This window comes from Pygoscelis adeliae, unplaced genomic scaffold (assembly GCF_000699105.1).
Source record: "Pygoscelis adeliae isolate BGI_AS28 unplaced genomic scaffold, ASM69910v1 Scaffold4, whole genome shotgun sequence".
NCBI lineage: Eukaryota > Metazoa > Chordata > Aves > Sphenisciformes > Spheniscidae > Pygoscelis > Pygoscelis adeliae.
Window position 1 is genome coordinate 12892480 of NW_008824986.1, and position 17772 is coordinate 12910251.

Below are 17772 nucleotides of genomic sequence, written 5' to 3' on the forward strand. Positions count from 1 at the left end.
TAGCATGTTTTATTTATGCAATTCTTCCAAAGATGGGAAAAGCTCTTACCTATTGTTCTTCGGAGATCTTCACACTGGCTAATGTGAGGGAATTTCAAGATTTCCTTCCACTTTTTGCTTTTCCCTTTGCGTTTCCCTCCACCCCCTGCAGAGAAAGAAATATCAAGATTAGATTGCTTTGAGGGCATAGCACCATCCAGAGTTTACCAGCCCAGTCACAGTTCTTACGGATATCATTAATAATTAAAGCTGAGACATTGTGGGTAGATGTACAGATCAAGTCTGAGCTTGTCTGGGCTGACACAGACCAAGGAGGTAGCATCTGGCAGAAGACCAGGTTGGTAAAGGTTGGGAGTTCAGATGGGCCCATCAGGTCCAGTTCAGATGACAGTGCTGAACTGAGCATTTCCAACATCATCTCTGACCCAACTGACAGCCATTTTGCACGCATCCAATAATCTTGTAAAATTACAGCTCACATCTTTTCAACCTGGATCTCCCCCTTCTGGTTTTGGGATGAGCCCTGATTCCATCCCAAAAGAAGTGCTGGAAACTGAAGACCAAGATTCAGTTCTTGCCAGCCATCTCTCACATTACATATACTGCCAACATGGCATTACCACTGATGTTACACACTCTGGTCACTGCTGCTTCCACAGGAGGGGAACAATGGGAGAAAATTAATGCAATATCCTCATGAAGAGAAAACCTCTTTTTGGTTCTTTTTTATCCTTCTCACTCTTCCCTGAGATTTCTTGAACTGGACTGTCCTCAAGGTGAATGACCTAGCTGGCTTCCTCCAGCTCAGGCTGAATGAGGTCCAAGACCCTCAGCCTTTCCACGCTGATGAATCTCCCTCATCAATGTCCCTTCATAAATACCCTGCTGCAGGCATCACTGGCATTTCTAGGTGCCACATCTGAGCTTGCAAGGGGGGTGCCTTCTGCAGTGGGCTCTGACCAGTCATGGTAGTGTTTCCAGCATACCTCACTTTGCTCCTTGCTGGGATCACTAGACAATGCAGTGCCTACAGGGTTAGGCTCCCTCAGCCCAAGCAAGCCTAATGCAGGCTGACATGCTGTATATGCTCTCCCCCAGTGTCTGCTAGATGGGCACTCAGATCTGAAGCAGCTCAGCCTAAGAGGACACTTTTAGATTTTTCTTGTCTTTTTTTTTTCACTATCATTGGGCACCTTTTTACTCCAGCCCTCCCCTGGGTTTCTCTTTTATGCCTCCACATTTTTTATGTGGCCACATCAGCATTACTGCAGAGGGCAGGAGGTGTGGTGTGGTGCTGGAGGTTTCATTCCCGGCTCGTTTGTGTGCCTGTCCTGCTCGGAGGGGCTGCACAGCCACCGGAGAAAGAGTATCCCTCCGGACGTGAAAGCCCAGATGCAGACTGAGATACTCCAAGTCACTGTATTTACTGCAATTCAGTCCCTGCACAAAAAATCTGATTCACTTCAGTCTATTTCCCATGCGCTGGCACGTCGAATGACTAATTCAGAGCTGAGTTAATTCTGTAGAGGGGCTGGTAGAGTCACAATTGCAGGTTGAGGGTGTGTTGGGTACTACATTAGTAGTACTAAATTAGGAGAGCATTGACTCAAAAGGTAGCAGACCATTACAGAGAAGACATGAGCCTTGGAAAAAATTGCAAAGTATTGCTCTCTGTGGGGTGTTTCAGATCCTTCTGCATCTCACCTTTTATTCCTTTGCTTTTGGTGACCATTGGTTTTGTTATTGCAGAGCTTGCCTTGAATTATTTTAAACTCCTTATTGACAGGAATTTATTGTATACAATATGCAATACATTATGCAAAGTAGAGCAGAGATATCTGCATTAGCCATAAAGGAACTAGCTTGTTTAGACTACCAGGAGTGCAGCTATGCTACCCTTTCCAGGAATTAGTCTCTGGCAAAGCACAGAAAGCTGTGACTGCCTCCACGCTACACAGTATTACGCAACACAGATGTACCATTTGGGTCTATAATGAACTCTGGTTCAACCTCCCCTCTTCAGTGCATCCCAAACACTGCTGCTAAAGTCATTTCCTCTCCCATCCCTCCAGCCACAGTATCAGAGAGACTGTCTTGCTCTCCTCTTGCAGCATACAACCCTTGGTCTTCCAGGCTGAAGGTCTTAGGAATGCTACAAGTCTCTGAGAAGCATTTTGTGGGCTGGGGTGGGCACTGTGATGGTCCGTTCGGCAACTTTCCTGGAGCGCATGGCTCTGCTCTTGTCACCAGCGACTGCGGGGTTGGATTCAGCAACCCGAAGGGTCCTCCATTGGCTTTCGTTTCCCTGAAAACTAACTCCTGCAATCCTGTGCAGCTGCTCCTGCTTGCCAGGCTGCCACTTCCACCCACCCTTCTTCTTTTCTTCCAGGGGCCTTCCTGCACACTCCTTGGTGCTCCTGCCCTTATGCCTCATCACACCGTACTTACACTTCTCTGCCCCCTCCCTTCACACGCTCCTCCGGGGAATGATCCTTCCTCCAGGAATTCCCATTTCCTTCTCTTTGCCAGTCATTCTCTTTGGCTGCATTTTCTTCCCTGAACTATTGCTTCATGTTTTTCCTCACACTCATTTATCTTGTAAACTTTGAGTTCTATGCCTTGATGCCAAACCTCCATGGGAATTAAATGAATTAAGTATATATTTATTAGCACTGGGGGAGGGATCGGAAGGAAGGGGAGGGCAAGGAGGGAGGGAAACAGCTGGGCTGGTGTCAGAGCAGAATGATCCCCCTTTGACAGCCACAGGGTTTGAATTTTTCTGGATTTCTGGATCCCTTCCTCAGGCTGCCAGCTCCCAGAGCAGCTTACCCCACCTCCACGTACAAACATGTGCATCTCACTTCTGCCTGCTGCCTCTCCCACTGCAGAGACCCACTCTGCTCTTACCAAGGAATAGACAGAGGGGTGCTGTAAGGGGGCAGGCAGGAGCTCTCTGCTTAAGGTATGCGCAGGCACTGGAGGCAGCACAAGAGGTATGCCGCTGCTTGGGCAGCGGTGCCTGCTAGAACAGTATTTCCAATCATCTCTGGACACAGGAGGCAGTGGGAGTAAGTCGCATGAAAGCATCCTTTAGGCCACATTTGCTCAACACTGGTACATCTTCACCCATTGAAGGTCCACCCTCTAGACAAAATCACTGGAGATTTCAGAGCACACCTGCTTCTCCAGCCACCTTTACAAAAGTCCTCACAAAATGGTTGCATCTTTAGCAGCATCAGGCTGTGCAGGGCATTGCAAAATAGCCCTTTGCTCTAAATGACAGCTCTGAGATTTGTGCAGAGATGAAATGATTCTGCTAAGCTGGGCCAGAACGTTTTTAAAATCCATTCGATGTAATATATATATTGATATATTTACATTGGATGATGTATTTCTGACATTAAATTTCCATCAAAACTGGAGAAGGGCTCTGCGGTCCCCTGTTACAACCGTGATCGATACAGCCAGCATGTTCTCTTCTCTTTTGTGGCCATCCTCCAAAAATAAGCAGCCTTGCCTGATGAATCATTTGCTCTTAGCTGAGTGTGAAGTAGCGTTACTGTTTTGCCTGTGACGTCTTTATGTTAAAGATTCTGATCAACTGCTTTAATCGACCTGACCTTTCCGCTCTCAGCTTTTCTTGTGGAGCCAGCAGTGTTCGCTGGCTCCAAACGTTAATTCCAGGGTGTTTGAAGGACATAATGCAGTGAGACAGCTGAGACAGGGTAAATTGTCTAGCAAAGCTAAAAGGGGAGGTTTCTCTGAATAGGTCAGTAATTGTGCAGGTTGCAAAGGGAAGCTTTTCACACATTGCCTTGATTGCTGCCTTTGCACTGTCTATTCTGGACAGGAGGATTTGAAATCTTCAAGGCAGCTTCTCAGAGCAAGACTTGACAGATGTGCCATGTTTTAGATGTGAGTTCCTTCATTTGGTGTTGGAGAGTCTGACTGCTTTAAAATCTTGGTTTGCTGATGATGACAAAAGGTGAGCTCCCAGCAACAGCATGAAATCTCAGCTCCACTCCCTTGCACGCACTTAACAACTCAGCATTTGCAACCCGGGGATTGAAGCTAATTCTCTAACATGTCAAACAGTCCTACAGGAAACAAAAGCATTTGCTCAACATCCTACCTACTGAAAAATACATGGCATTTTTCATATCATCTTGTAACGCTGGATGGCAAATCTAGCTCTGATCTTGCGTGCAAGGAGGGAGACATAACCAGAGGCACACATGTAAAACATTTGTGAGCAGGAGCTACCCTTAGCCTACGGTGCTTACTTTTTTTGCCTCCATTATTCAGGATATACTTATTCTCTTAACACCTACAGGATGTTGGAAAGTACCTGCATACTGTTAAGCCAGGGAGATATTAAGTGGCTTGTCCAAAATGACATGAGAAATCAGAGACAGAGCAAGGAGCTGAAGCCAAGGCCTTGAGCCTGTTAATCCTGCTAATGACAGGATCAAGCCATGCTCCTGCGCAGCTGATTGAAGATATTTCGTAACACAGAATTAAACATAATGAAGGGTGAATTCATTCCAGCACCATGCCTGTAGCATATTCCATTCGTGCCTCATGCCACCACGCAAGGTGACTTTTAAGCATGCCTAAGCTGGCTTCATACTTTTGCTCTGTTCTTGCCGAAGTTGATACGCCTGCATCACACCCCATGCTGCCAGGCCTGGCTAACCCAAGATGGCCAAATATTTCATTGCCTTCAACTGTATTATCTGCAGTCTAGTTAATCCATAAATTAGGTAAACTATCCACAGATCACTGAAGGATGACTACAGTTTGTGTCTTCCATTTTGCAACAGTAGCTAGGATCTCATCCAAGTCCTTCCCAACAAGAGTACAGAGCTCTGTCTGCTCTGATTGCAAGGCCTTGATTACACAGCAAGCGAAAGCAGTGAAACAAACTCAAAAAAATATTAGAAGTCCAAAAATCATGGTTAGTGTCCTATTTCCACTTAAAAGAAGTGTACGTTTCTTCTCCCCTTCCCCTTGCCAGCCTTCCTTTAAAAAAACCATCAAAGTGTATGCAGCTATATGGTATATATGGAATTGCCATATTAGATTAAACGAATGGTCTGTCTAGTACAGGACGGACCGCAGGCAGCTTCAGAGGAAGATCTTAGAAAGCGGTTTCTAAAGTATTTGGAAAGCAGGAACTTTCTTCCATACCTTATTAATTAGATATGGCTAACAAAACATGAAGGTATATTGCTTCCAAAAATTTCTTCTTCTTTTTTAGAATCTATGCTACTTAAATTCAGGCTGTTATTATGATCCTGGTAGATGCCCTGGACTGTTGAATGCCCTTTTGCCTCATGTGGGTGTGAGTCCCAGAGATTAACCGTATATTTGTGAAGGAAAAGAATACCAATTTTAAACTGCTTATTTTCCTGAAGTGTCTCTTCCTAATGAGACAGCATGAATAAAACTTATCAGCCCATCATTTTCCCCTAAGAATTTTTCATATCTAACACCTCTATCCTCTAAAGCAAACAGTTCCACCCTTCTTAGACCTGCTTCACATGGAAGTTCACCCAGGTTCACCATTCTTTCATATTAGTCCCACCTCCACTCAGCTGTACTAGCAAATAAAAATTATTTGTTTTCAAAGAATGAAAGACACTGCTTGCTCTCTGCCTTTCATCCTGCCCTTCTCATCTGGCAAAGCAGAAAAAACCCCAGGAACCCTGTTTTATCCTTCCAAGATCTTAGATGATACTCCTGACTAACCTGTGCTTAAAACAAGCACTTACAAGACCATTAGAAACCTCTTTATAAATCCCCTTCTACGTCACCCCAAGGAAAAGAAGAAGAGTATGAGGGCTGGATTTTCAAAAGCAGGTAGGTGTCCACCATCCACTGGGACACAATGGCTCTGCAAACCAGTCTTTAGAGGCTCGCGTTTATAAGATACAACAAAAAGTCCACAACGTGCCCTCAAAAGAGAATCACATTACATAGCTCCTCTTATCAATGCTAATCTGTCTTTACCTCCTGCAGCCTTTTTTGATGAACGTCATTCTCTGAATAGTCACAGACCGTGATAACGGTTTTGTGCCCATCTTCCCTGCTGTCACGGCATGTAAATCATCTGCATCTTGCTACAAATACATAAGCCTGAAAACTGCTGAGTAAAACATCCCATTGCTTTTTGGAAATGAACAGCAGATGTATTTCATGTTTAAGCCTTCAGAACCACAGAGATGGGAACTTCATAAGCAAAAACGCAAGCTTCTCCCCAACAGAGTCAGGCTGGCTTTGCAATCTGGTTACCAGAGGGCAAAACATTTTGTAGACAACTGGCATCTAAAGTCCTATTAACGTTGGCTTACAGAAATCACTGTTCATAAACAAGTATTTATTGCAGGAATATCTACCTATTATTTAAATAAGTAAAGTAAATACTGATGAGTGGCTGAAACATGACTTTAATAACACATTTTATATGTTAATATTAATGTGTATGTTAATAATATGCTTTAATAACATCCACTGCCCTGAAGAGACAGAGGAAGCTAAGGGATTAGTCTTTGAAGACTGATCCTCAGGGCTTGACTATCATATGTCAAGGCCATTTTGGTACTACTTTAGGAATATAAAGAAGTCTTTACATAAGCTACCTTTATGCCTGGTCAGAGCACACTGAAAAAAACACTTAACTAAACTGAAAAAACACGCCTTTAATTTTTTCTGTTGGTCTCGAGTGGGCATCCCATATTGTGGCGCTCTCCATACAAGTCTGCCTACATCCTCCATTGGGTATTTTTAATGCACATTTGAGATTATTTCAACATGGCAACATGAGCAGAAGAGACAATGCAACAAGTGAATCTGGAGCCACTCTGCTCCTTTGGAAGCTGTTTCTGGACCTGTAAGGTCTCTTGGAGGAACACGCAGAGGCTATGATGTCTGAACCTGGGGAGTATTAAAAGATTTTGTCCATCAGTGGTGTAGGTGACAGAAAACATTTGTCTGTAACACTTCAGCATCGATGATTACTATGGGAGACCAACCTTTTGAACAGAGCTGTTGAGAATCAAGGTTATCACCCTGCTACAAATGCTAAATATCTCAGTGGAGTTTTCCTCCAAACTGGAGCTGAGAGTCAGTATTTCAAAGTTCTACAAAATTCTGATTTAAAGACACTAAACCATTTCATTTTGATAACATTTGAGTCATCTCAGTTCTCTAACGTCAAAACATTATCATAGAACATATCAAATAGAGTATTAAGATATATTATATCATTGGAACAAAATGGGTATGGTAAATTGACATTCTTTACTTTGTTAAAATGATGTTTCTTTATTGTCAAAAAGAAGCTAGAAAAAGCAAATCCTTTTTTCTTTTAAGTAGACACTTTCCTGCAAACCCTTTCATTTTTGACAAAACTTCATTCTCAGAAAGGAAGATTCTTTTGTTAGAAATGTTCTCAACCATCACGTGTTTTGAAGCACACAAGAATTAAACAAGGAACGTGGCCTCCCCACATCTGAATGTTCAAGTGAATCTAGTTCCCACATTCTTTACCGGTTCCCTTAAGTTAATTTCCACAGCTGCGATTTACATTGACTGTAGGAGACCTGCTTCCCATTCTTCCAGAGAAAGAATGCAAATCCCTGCTCCAGAAATCCTGCTTGAATAGGGCTTGATAACATCTTTCCAGGAAGGAACTCTTCTTTAAGCAATGGCTTTTTAAACTTATGACCTGTTCTATATATTTATTACCCTCTTTTAGTAACACGTAAGCAAGCTGCTAACCAATGCCTCCAAACCCAAAACCACAAATGCAACTTATCACCCACATATGGTCCATGTATTGCCCGTTGCCCAGGTAGATTGCCCAGGAGCATGTGTAGTGCTCCCAGATTCAGTGGCGTTCCTCAAGCAACCCAAATGTTCTTAGGGCTGTCCCCTAAAGCCAAATTACCTTGAAGGGACTTGCAGGTCCTAGTTAGACACTGAGAGAAATGACTAGAAGTCTAAGAAGGCTCTGCCGATTTGCTGCTCCACATTGTGCAGTTCTGATGTTTAGCGACACAATGGCACAACGGGCAGCACGGGACTGGCAGAAGGAACACACAAGGAAACCTGGCCCTGGTACAGGCAAATACATGAGGCTCGGCTCTTCTGAAAACTCTGGTGCCAGTTCTAGAGGGAGAACATGCAAAAACCCAGCCCTGAGCAGGGAATGATATGTGTTCTGTCTGTCCCTGTCAAAGAGCTGTGTGGGCTTTTTCTCCTGCAAATAGTTCTGCAGTCTCTAAAAAAAGAACTTAGCCTCTGTGTTCCTGACATTTGAGTTTTATAAGGAGTATTTCTGAAATGTGGGGAGGAGATCCAGCTGGATGGGAGGTGAGAAATCAGATTGTTCCTATCAACAGTCTGTAGCCAAGCTCTGAGAATTATGTTCTTTTCTGGTTTCTTGCCCTCACTTAAATAAACTTGCCAACAGGGCTAAAGAAAAGAATTTTAGTAAACGTCATGAAAAATTAATTATTTGAGACACGCTGTTTTATTAGGCCTGACTTATTTACTAGTTCCACCTAATTGGTAGAATTGGTAAAGCTTTGAGATGCTCTGATAAGAACCCAGAAATCCAGATGTGTTTTGCTTTCTGTACATAAATAACAGCACACTTCTTCAGTTTAGATGGTTTAAGTCTGAGTCACAAAAACAGCCACCAGAAAAGCAAGAAAGAAACAGTGTAGAGTCTCCACGGAGGAGGCAGAAGAGCAAGTCCCTCCAGCATCTAGATAGTCCACCTGAGTACTCAGTCCTGCTCTCTGGCAGGCAGACAGGCAGACTCCAAACGTTTAGAGATGCAACACACAGGTCTCAGCTATACAGAGCCTGAATGAAAGTGACTCTGCAGCCCCTTTGTGCTGCCTATGCATACAAATACTCTACCGAATCGCTACATTACCACAGTCTCTCCTCCCACGTTTAATCCCACCAGAGATCCTGGCCCAGCAAAGGTGCTGATGTGGATGCTTGAGTAAGGAGGGCACTGAGGAAGTGTTATCAGGTGCCCAGTATATCTTTATCTCGTGGCGTTTCTGTATTTTTGCAGTGGTCTAGAGGACCATTACATCGGTCTTATGGTGCAGGAAGATACCGCAACAGCCATAAGAAGTGTCCTTCAATCATGCCTGGCTGGATTCACCCTTCTCTCTCAACACTTTTCAGACAGTTGATGTAAACAAGCTAGAAATTGTGAAAATTAGGCTGGGAACTTCCTGATAACGTGTATGGTCTATACTGCCAGAACTGTTTCAGAGGAACATCTCTTCTGTGGCACTTCAGCCCTTTTGCTTCCAGAGTCAGCCAGGAAGAAAAGTACAGCATTGTAAGGTGTCTTAGATTGGCTCACTTTCCATTTGAGATCAGGATCAGTCACATCTTTCTTTACAACAAAAGCAGATAACGACCCTGTCCATCTTCCCGGCTCTCCTTGGTTGAGTACCAAGTCAGAATCTCAGCTATAGATGTATGCATAAAGCATAAATTGAACCCTAGGTGTACGACAAGCCTTCACACACCCCATAGGGGAAATGTGGAGAGGGGGATGAAACCACCCTGAAATGCCTGGTTACAGTTGCAGTGACTGGCTAGCAGACGGGAAAAGGTGCTGGTACACGTTTTGGAAGAAAAAAGTACTTAGTAGATGGCAGGGCAAGGGTAGAAGAGGGTGCACAGGGCTGATGCAAATGGACATGGACAGCTTTGGGGGAGACCGAGGTTGTAGCATTGCAGGAGTTCGTGGTGTGACTGATGCCAGGAGGATGGAAGGGTTAAGATCACAGGGGCATGGAAACAGTGGAGGCAAAAACAAGCAAAGAGGCTTGACTCTGCATTTCACCTAAATTCTCCCCCTTACTTAGCTACAAAGCCTGGCTTTGGCCCCATCATCTTGTCCAGCAAAAACGTACCAACAGCTCCTTTCTGTGGATCTCGCTGTCACACCCTGCTAAATCACCCCTGAAATCATAGAAAACATTGTCCTCAAAAATCACTGACAGTCCAAGACATGATGGTAACACAATTGTGTGCGTCAGCATTTAGGATCATTATTGTAAAAGGTTACAGAAGGGATTCAGGTTAATGGAGGTAATCTGTGATTATCTGATGTAACAGATTGCTCTGCCAGTGACTCATTCCTTCTGCCACAATATATTGCGGGTTGCAGCTGCAAATAGCAGGCAGGATGGAGCTGGCTCACAAGCTAAGACTGTCCCTGTTGTTTGGAGAAACCCCTGTAAGAGAGGGTGCCAAGCCATTGCAGGCGTGTGAATGCCCGGCAGAGCTTTACGGAGGGGAGTGGGTCGTAGCGGTGTACTACAGTCACTCATTCACGGTGTTACTATAGCTACCAGTTGAAGGACTCAACAAGAAAAGCAGAAATAAAAAGAGAAAATTAGGAGGTAGAAGACAAAAAAGAGGAAACTTGTCGTAAAGCAAAGGAGAGGGTTCCTCTGATTAGCTAATGAAGTGCTTCAAAAGCAGCAACTGAAAAATGAGGCTTGAAGGCTGCATGGCGTGTCAGATGATGCAAGCAGCTGGCCTGCTCTTGTCTCTCCTCTCTCACCCACCCACCCCAAGAGCTGGCGGTGGTGAGCACCATCTTAATAAATACAAAACAGCAGCTTTGTGCCAGGGATGGATTAACTATTTCCTCATTGCTCATGAAGTCCTGCACTTCCACTTGCTCTCCCCGCAGCTCTGGGGCCAGAATTAAAACAAGGTATTGATTTGGGCCAACGGCCCCCAGAGAGCAGCACGGAAACAGGCCACGATGAACAATGATCCTATCACCAGGGACTCCAGGAGAGAGCAAAACCTAGGTACTGTCATAGCCTGGAAGATGAAGGAAGAAGAAGAAAACATCACCACGCAGTGATCCCACACCACCCACACCTCCCAGTGTGAAGACCCTGACTCTGGTTCAGAGCGGTGCCAGATGCCCAAGCTAGCCCAACGCACCAAAAGCAGCTGCGGCCAGGGACAGACACTTCTAATACATACATAAATCTAAATAAATGTATAATTCCTGCTCACATGCTTTCGTGACAGCCAGCTGTTCCCTTTGCTTTCTGTTATCCTCGCTCGGAGATTAATGTCACTGTCTGGGACAGTGACATTATTAGCAATTTTTATTACGAAGCGTATACATTTGGCTGGTGGTGGGCAAAAGCTAAGCCTTTGCATAAATACTAGGGCAGCTCGCAGGGAATGACAGAGAACAGATATCTACAGGGTCTTTACCCTGGCTCTGAAAGCCAATAATGGCTGGAGGTCAGAGATCACCATCTTAATTGTCCGACGAATTAATGGTGACGAACGTTTGTTTCTCCTCTTGTTAAAACTGACACCAGATATTTCAGAGAAAGCAGAAGGGCACTTGGCCACAAAGGAATGTTTTGATGGCTGAAGCTAAGATTGTTGCCAGCCCATCAGAGTAGCGTGGGTCAAAAGAAGTCATTGTAGGAAACTGCTGCTGACTCCAGCACAAAACAGAACCTTCTGGGCCCAGTCGAGCAGCCACGGGTTATCCTGCTCGCTTTGGAAAGAGAGATTGTTTGCTTATATTTAAAAAAAAAAAAAAAAACAGACCCAGATCTTTGAATATAACAAGTGTAAAAAAAAAAAAAGTTAAATTGGTGGCATGTGAGTCGCATCATAAAAATCAGTTGGAGCTTGTTTCTTCCTGTTTTGAAGAAAAATCGAGAGCAACAGGAAAAAAAAAAATACCAAAACGTATGATAAAAAGCAAAAATTTTCTTTATATTTTCCCTCTCCAGAAAATGTTCCTCTTTCATGAAAAAGAGATTTTTTTCTTATATTTAAAAAAAAAAAAAAAAACCAGACCCAGATCTTTGAATATAACAAGTGTAAAAAAAAAAAAAGTTAAATTGGTGGCATGTGAGTCGCATCATAAAAATCAGTTGGAGCTTGTTTCTTCCTGTTTTGAAGAAAAATCGAGAGCAACAGGAAAAAAAAAAATACCAAAACGTATGATAAAAAGCAAAAATTTTCTTTATATTTTCCCTCTCCAGAAAATGTTCCTCTTTCATTGTCCTGTATAACCCCTGCTCAGCAATGCATCTCTGAGTAGAAAGTGTCGCGGGAGGAATAACGAAACGCAGAAATACTAGGGGACCATTTTTATCCAGTTAGTGACATTTTGTGAAGCTGGCTAACACTTTTCTATTGAAACAACTTCTTCTGCAGTTAAGAATAAGGTCTACTTACTTATTTTCTTCTTGTTGCTCAATCTAATTTCAATTCAGATTTTCATATGAATTTGTAGAAACAAGAATGAAAGCTTCCCTTTGTTTTAAGGTGGTTATGTTAGTTTCGAGCTGCTGCGAAACAGACTGAAGGGCATGTCTTTCCCGCTCATCCAAATATATGTGAACCCTTCTGGTACTTAATTTAAGCTACCTAAACAAGGAACAAGCACTTTAAAAAGTACAGTATCAACCTACCAGTCAGTTTGTGTGATCTGTAAAATGACTTCTTATGTCGTAAGTCATTCCCCTCGTTATGGTACATGCTGATATCTTTAATTAATAGCGGTAATATGTAACACTGTCAACAAGGATGGGTAACATTGCATTAGGTGACTAAAGTCTAAATATTCTTTCAGCAGTGTATTTCCACAGAGGTCACGTCAACCAGGGAATGGATACACTGGTTTTCAAGTAAATCTGTGTGCTGAATCTCTGACTGAGCTAATTATAATGGTGCCTTTAGTATTGCTGTCTTTAAGTGTCTGCCAGCATGTCCCTAACAAACCATCAGGTTCATGTTTTTCTAGCCCAGATGGAAAAGTCTGATTATCAGGTCAGAGTCAATTCTAGCTCCAAGGCCAGTGTACTTACATCCTGCATAAATCTGGCTTGCGGGAGATTCACAACGGAGAAGTTAGTGACAAGCCGTCACTGAACTGTACATTTGCTTGCTTCTCACTTCTGCCGCTCATCAATACCCAAGGGAGGAAGGCTGCTGGGTCTATGGGGCTAAACAGTCTCCCCAAAGACTTAACATGGTCCTAAAGGGCTAAGGGAGGCATCTGGCTCAGCAGTTCCAGTTTGCCTGACGTGCTGCAGAGCAAGCCCTGGTGTGAGAGTGGTCTGACCTGCACAAATGTACCTGCCCACCTGGCCTCTGCCGGACAGCTGGCCATCCCTGCAGGCCCCAGGGCCCATGTCCTACTAGCCGAGCAAAACTAACAGAGGGGCTTTTGCAGCCAAAGCCTGTAAGCTGCAGTTCTGGAAAGGGCAGTGGTCAGGGTGCAGCCCACGCCACCTGTGACAGTGCTGGTAGTACAGGGCAGTGTATCATTGCAACACCAGGGGCACGACCAGGTATAAAGTCGGTTGCACAGAACGTGATTCTGATAAATGAGGTATATATATTGCTTGTGTGGCACTGAGAGTCACTCTGGAGCTGAACAAACCTACAAGGAAGACACATTCTCTGCTGCAAGACACATTTTCTATTCAGGTGTTTTATAAAATCCATATTTTGGGTTGTTATTATCACTCCTTTCAGGGTGTCAGGGCAGAAAAAAGAAATTTAGCTATTGCTTTAGATGGTATTCTGATTTTTAAACTTACAAGAGCAAAACCCTAAGCAATTACACAGAAAATCCAAACTTCCTTATCTCATTCAACTCCCCCAGTGATGCAGCATGCTCTGCACTGTGCAAAGCAACACAGCAGCAAACACTGATCTTCGTGTCTAAGCATCTAAGCCCAAGTGGCACATGTGCTATTTTAGCACCTCTTGGGACCGCTCTGGGAGATAATGTAATTAATATTATTTTGGTGACGGCTATTTACCACATCCCACTGGGAAACTGCAATCTGTGCTTATGGAACTTGAACCCAATTAATACTCACTTCCTATCAGTTTCAGGTGTCTCCTAATTTAAAGCTAGGTTTACAGACAAAACAGGTCAGTAACTCTTCCCAGTGAGCCAAACAGTATCTTAATCACTTGTGTTTAATAGGAAACAAATGACTGAGCACTGATAAAGTTCACCATTATGCTTTTGAGGAAAAAAAAAGTGACTACAGAACAATCTGATAACGAGAGAATTTGCTTCCTGTGTAACTCGATATTTATAAACCTTCTCAGTAAGGGGGCAAAAAGGAAATAATTTCAGCTGGCTGAAGTTAATGTTCCAAATTACATTTTAAAATAACAACAAAAATAGGACCCCGGCTGAAAACAGTGCTTATGGGAAAGATACGCAGAATCAACATGAGGCAGGAAGCCTCAAGTTCAGGCTGCCCTTTGATCCTGTGGCTTGGGCTTTCCTGCTGCCTGGGGACATGCACTGCACCTTGCACGGCACAGTTCCACACTCAGCCTCCCCCACAGCAACAGGGGACACAGGGTGTCAGGGGTGGAAGGTGGAAGCAGGATTGTCCTGGCTGCCTTTTCTGCCTTTGATGGAATGACTGGATTTAATAGCCTCCCTCCGTCTCCAGTAAACATACAAGTAGCTCATATGTATGAAGACGCGGGATTTTTTTTTTCAAGCTAAGGGCTAGATTTTCAGCCTTACCATACTAAGAATTTCAGTTATTTTCCATGCTTTTGTATATTTAATCCTCCTGAAATGCAGGCAATGATTGCCCTACAACCTGACCAGTACCTCAAGAGCAGAACTAGTTCTCAACCATAATAGCCTCAAGTCCACCTGTGTCAAGCACCTACAACTCCAGCTGATTTCATCGGGAGCCATGCATGCCAGCAAGCCTTTAGACAAGCCCCTTGAGAGAGGGAGAGATAAGGATCCTAACTGAGGAGTCCCCTCTCCACAAAATTCTAAGTGCAGATTGTTTCTGGAGTAAGTCCTGTTTCTAAGGCTTCCTGGTACGGAAGTTTTTCATGGGAGAATAACGTGGGAGATGTGGAAGAGTGCTTACAGTGGTAGTAAAAATAAATATAAATTATTTGTATTTTATGCCTAAAAAGGCAGTGTTCTGAATTATTAGAAAAAGAAATGTTTATCTCCCAGAAGTAGAGAAGCAAAGACAGGGGAAAAAAGTAGAAGGTGCCTCTACTTTGTTTCACATTTTCCATGTTAGTAAATGACAAAGCGGTTTGCACTTTGCTGCCTTGGCTTCAGGTATCAAGTGAAACATTTCTGAGTTGCTTTTAAAGTATATTAATAAAAATAATAAAACCAACACATCCCTTGGCTTTTCAGCAGTGCCTTCTACTTAAGGACCCAAAAGCATTTTGCAAACAAAAATAGCAAAAGCTTTTCCAGCTTAAAGATGAATTTTGCCCTCACGTAAATTAGCATGACTTTTACAGTCCTGTTGAGACACACCACATGTACAACTGGGAAAAGAAATTATCACAGACAGCTTAAATGCACGACTTTAATTAGAAAAAACAAAATAAAACTAGACCCATTCTTCTTGAGAAGTTTTCCAGTTGATATTGTCAGAGGACCTAAGATAACTAGGACTGCTAGACCCTAGAGGGGAAAGCATTCTTTATTTTCTGTTTACTCTGGTTGTTTTAAGCAGCCTAGCTTTGTAGAGAAAAAGCGCAGGTTGCTGCTGCGTGCACCATGCACATGTAGGTGATCCCCTCCACCAACTCTGAACTGTTGGTCACTTGTCAGGGGGGTTGCACACCACCCTCCTACTGCCGGGAGGAGAACAAGCAGCTGGAGAGAGCAAAAAGACCTGCTGAGAAAAAAGGCTGACACTCACCCTTTACCAGACACCAGAGAATCCAATGGTGCTGATGTTTCATTACTTCCACTGCTCACAGGACAACTTGTTTAACATTTGCTTTTTTGCAATGCCTGGAGGCAACGAATTCAGGACTTCTTTGTACAAGGCAACGCATGAACACAGATGCCACCCCCAAAGTTTCCAGCTCACAGTACAGCAGCCAAAAGCACTCCCCATGACATCCTGAGCCCGTTGCTGTCGCTGGGGATGCTGCCTTTGCTTTCAGCAAGGGCTAGGATTTCATCTAGCTCCTTTCCATCATGACCTTCTGTGGCTCCAGAAGGTCACAATTTTCCCGCTCATCAACACAACTGCTTTCTGAGGAAGACCCATTTTTCAAAATGGGGTGGTATTACTGAAAAACCATTAAAAGTTGTCAGGAAAAATCAAGGACTGTAAATGCACTGTTGTCCAGAGCTGACTACATTTCAAATAGATTTAACAAAAACATGAAGATGGAAAGAACATTGAAGGGTAAGGGTGAGTCAGACCAGTTGTTTTCTTTCACTTTCACCCTGCCATCTCTTGTCTTTCTGTCTTCCCCAGTTCTGTCCATCTCTATCATATCAAGCATTAACTACTTGCTTCTATTTTCCAGGTTTGTCCTCTTTTCACCTCAAAACTCTTGTTGACTATCAACATCCACCAGCCTTTGATGCCACCTTCTGTCTCTGACCTGTTGCAAGCTGAACTGCTCCTCCTCCACATCCTTCCAACTCTTGAAAGCAACCCTATGAATAAGGGCCTCGAGGCCTGTTGCTCTTCTCTTCCCTCATTTCAGGGACATGCCTCTAGGAGTGGACTGTGAAGTCCTGTTCCCTCTCACTTCTTCTCTCTTTCTCTGGTCCATGAACCCTAAATTCTCTTCTGCAGACGTGCACACCTTCACCAAGCAGGAAACCCTCACCACCAGCACCACCAGCCTAACCAGCCGTCTGGTGTCTAGGACATCTAGGCCTCCCATCAGGATGAGGCAATACCTCATGTTTCCTGCATGCAGGCTCCAACAACTAGGATACATAAGTGTGGCAGTTTTGGAAACAGTTCCTGGCCTGTATTGAACAGTCCCTGCACCAAGTTGTGCCTAAGCCCTATGTGGACATGGTGTAGGACATGTCCTAATGATGAACAATGTGGACAACTGTGTGCCAGCATTCAACGCTCCTGCCGTGGCTATACTTAGTTCACTAAGGCAGACGTCCTTTGTGATATAAAGAAGAAATCCTTTGTTGGTTGACTTGATCCTGCCCAAACTTTTGGCCACCATAAGCTGCCACCAGGACTTGGCTTCGGCCAGAACCTCCACCTCACACCAGTGAACCCAGTCATATTTGGACATCTTTCACCCAATGCTGACAAAGGCATGCGTCCCTCTCTGAAGAATAAAATATAAGGGATGCAGCCTGGCATTTGAAGTCACTGGCCACAGGCCTGTTCATCCTCTTCAAGAGCTGACACATTAAGACAACTGAATGGAAGGAATTCATGGCAATTTGCTCACACAAAAAAAGCCAAGAATAGGACTTTAGTCTTGTCCTGAAATCCAAGAGAGATACAACAGCAGATGTCTTTCATCTATATGACCTTTTCCACTAAGACAAAAGGGAAACAGGATATTAAATCACAGTTTAAGATTTTTATGACTCTTGGCAAGCATTTATTTATTATGGGTTTGTTTGTTTTGGGACTTTGTTTTTAGGCGAAGGAGTGTTATTTTTTGCACTTTTCATGGAATCTCAGCTGAAATACCATAAAAATGTCTGAGACAAATTTCTTTTGGGTGATTTGCACATTTTCAAAGTCACAAGCTCACTCCCCTTCAAACTCGCATTGCTCAAACCAGTGTGTTTAAACCAGGACAACCATGTGACATGAAGACAGCAATTCATTTTTCACAAAGTCATGGAAAACCTTGACGGCATGTGCAGTCACATTAGGGGGACAACAAATCCTTTAACCGGCAGATCTAGATCAGGAAACATGC

The 17772-nt window shown here is 43.6% G+C and overlaps 1 protein-coding gene across 1 annotated transcript in view; it reads right to left on the reverse strand.

Annotated features, from left to right (window-relative positions):
* GRK5 (G protein-coupled receptor kinase 5) overlaps window positions 1–140 on the reverse strand; it is a gene marked incomplete at its 5' end in the record, with an annotated part of 95214 nt that extends 95074 nt beyond the window's left edge. Inside the window, 1 exon segment of the mRNA XM_009325902.1 lies at window positions 50–140. Within this exon segment, the coding sequence (XP_009324177.1) occupies window positions 50–140 (91 nt within the window).
* Between the last annotated feature and the right edge of the window lie 17632 nt (window positions 141–17772).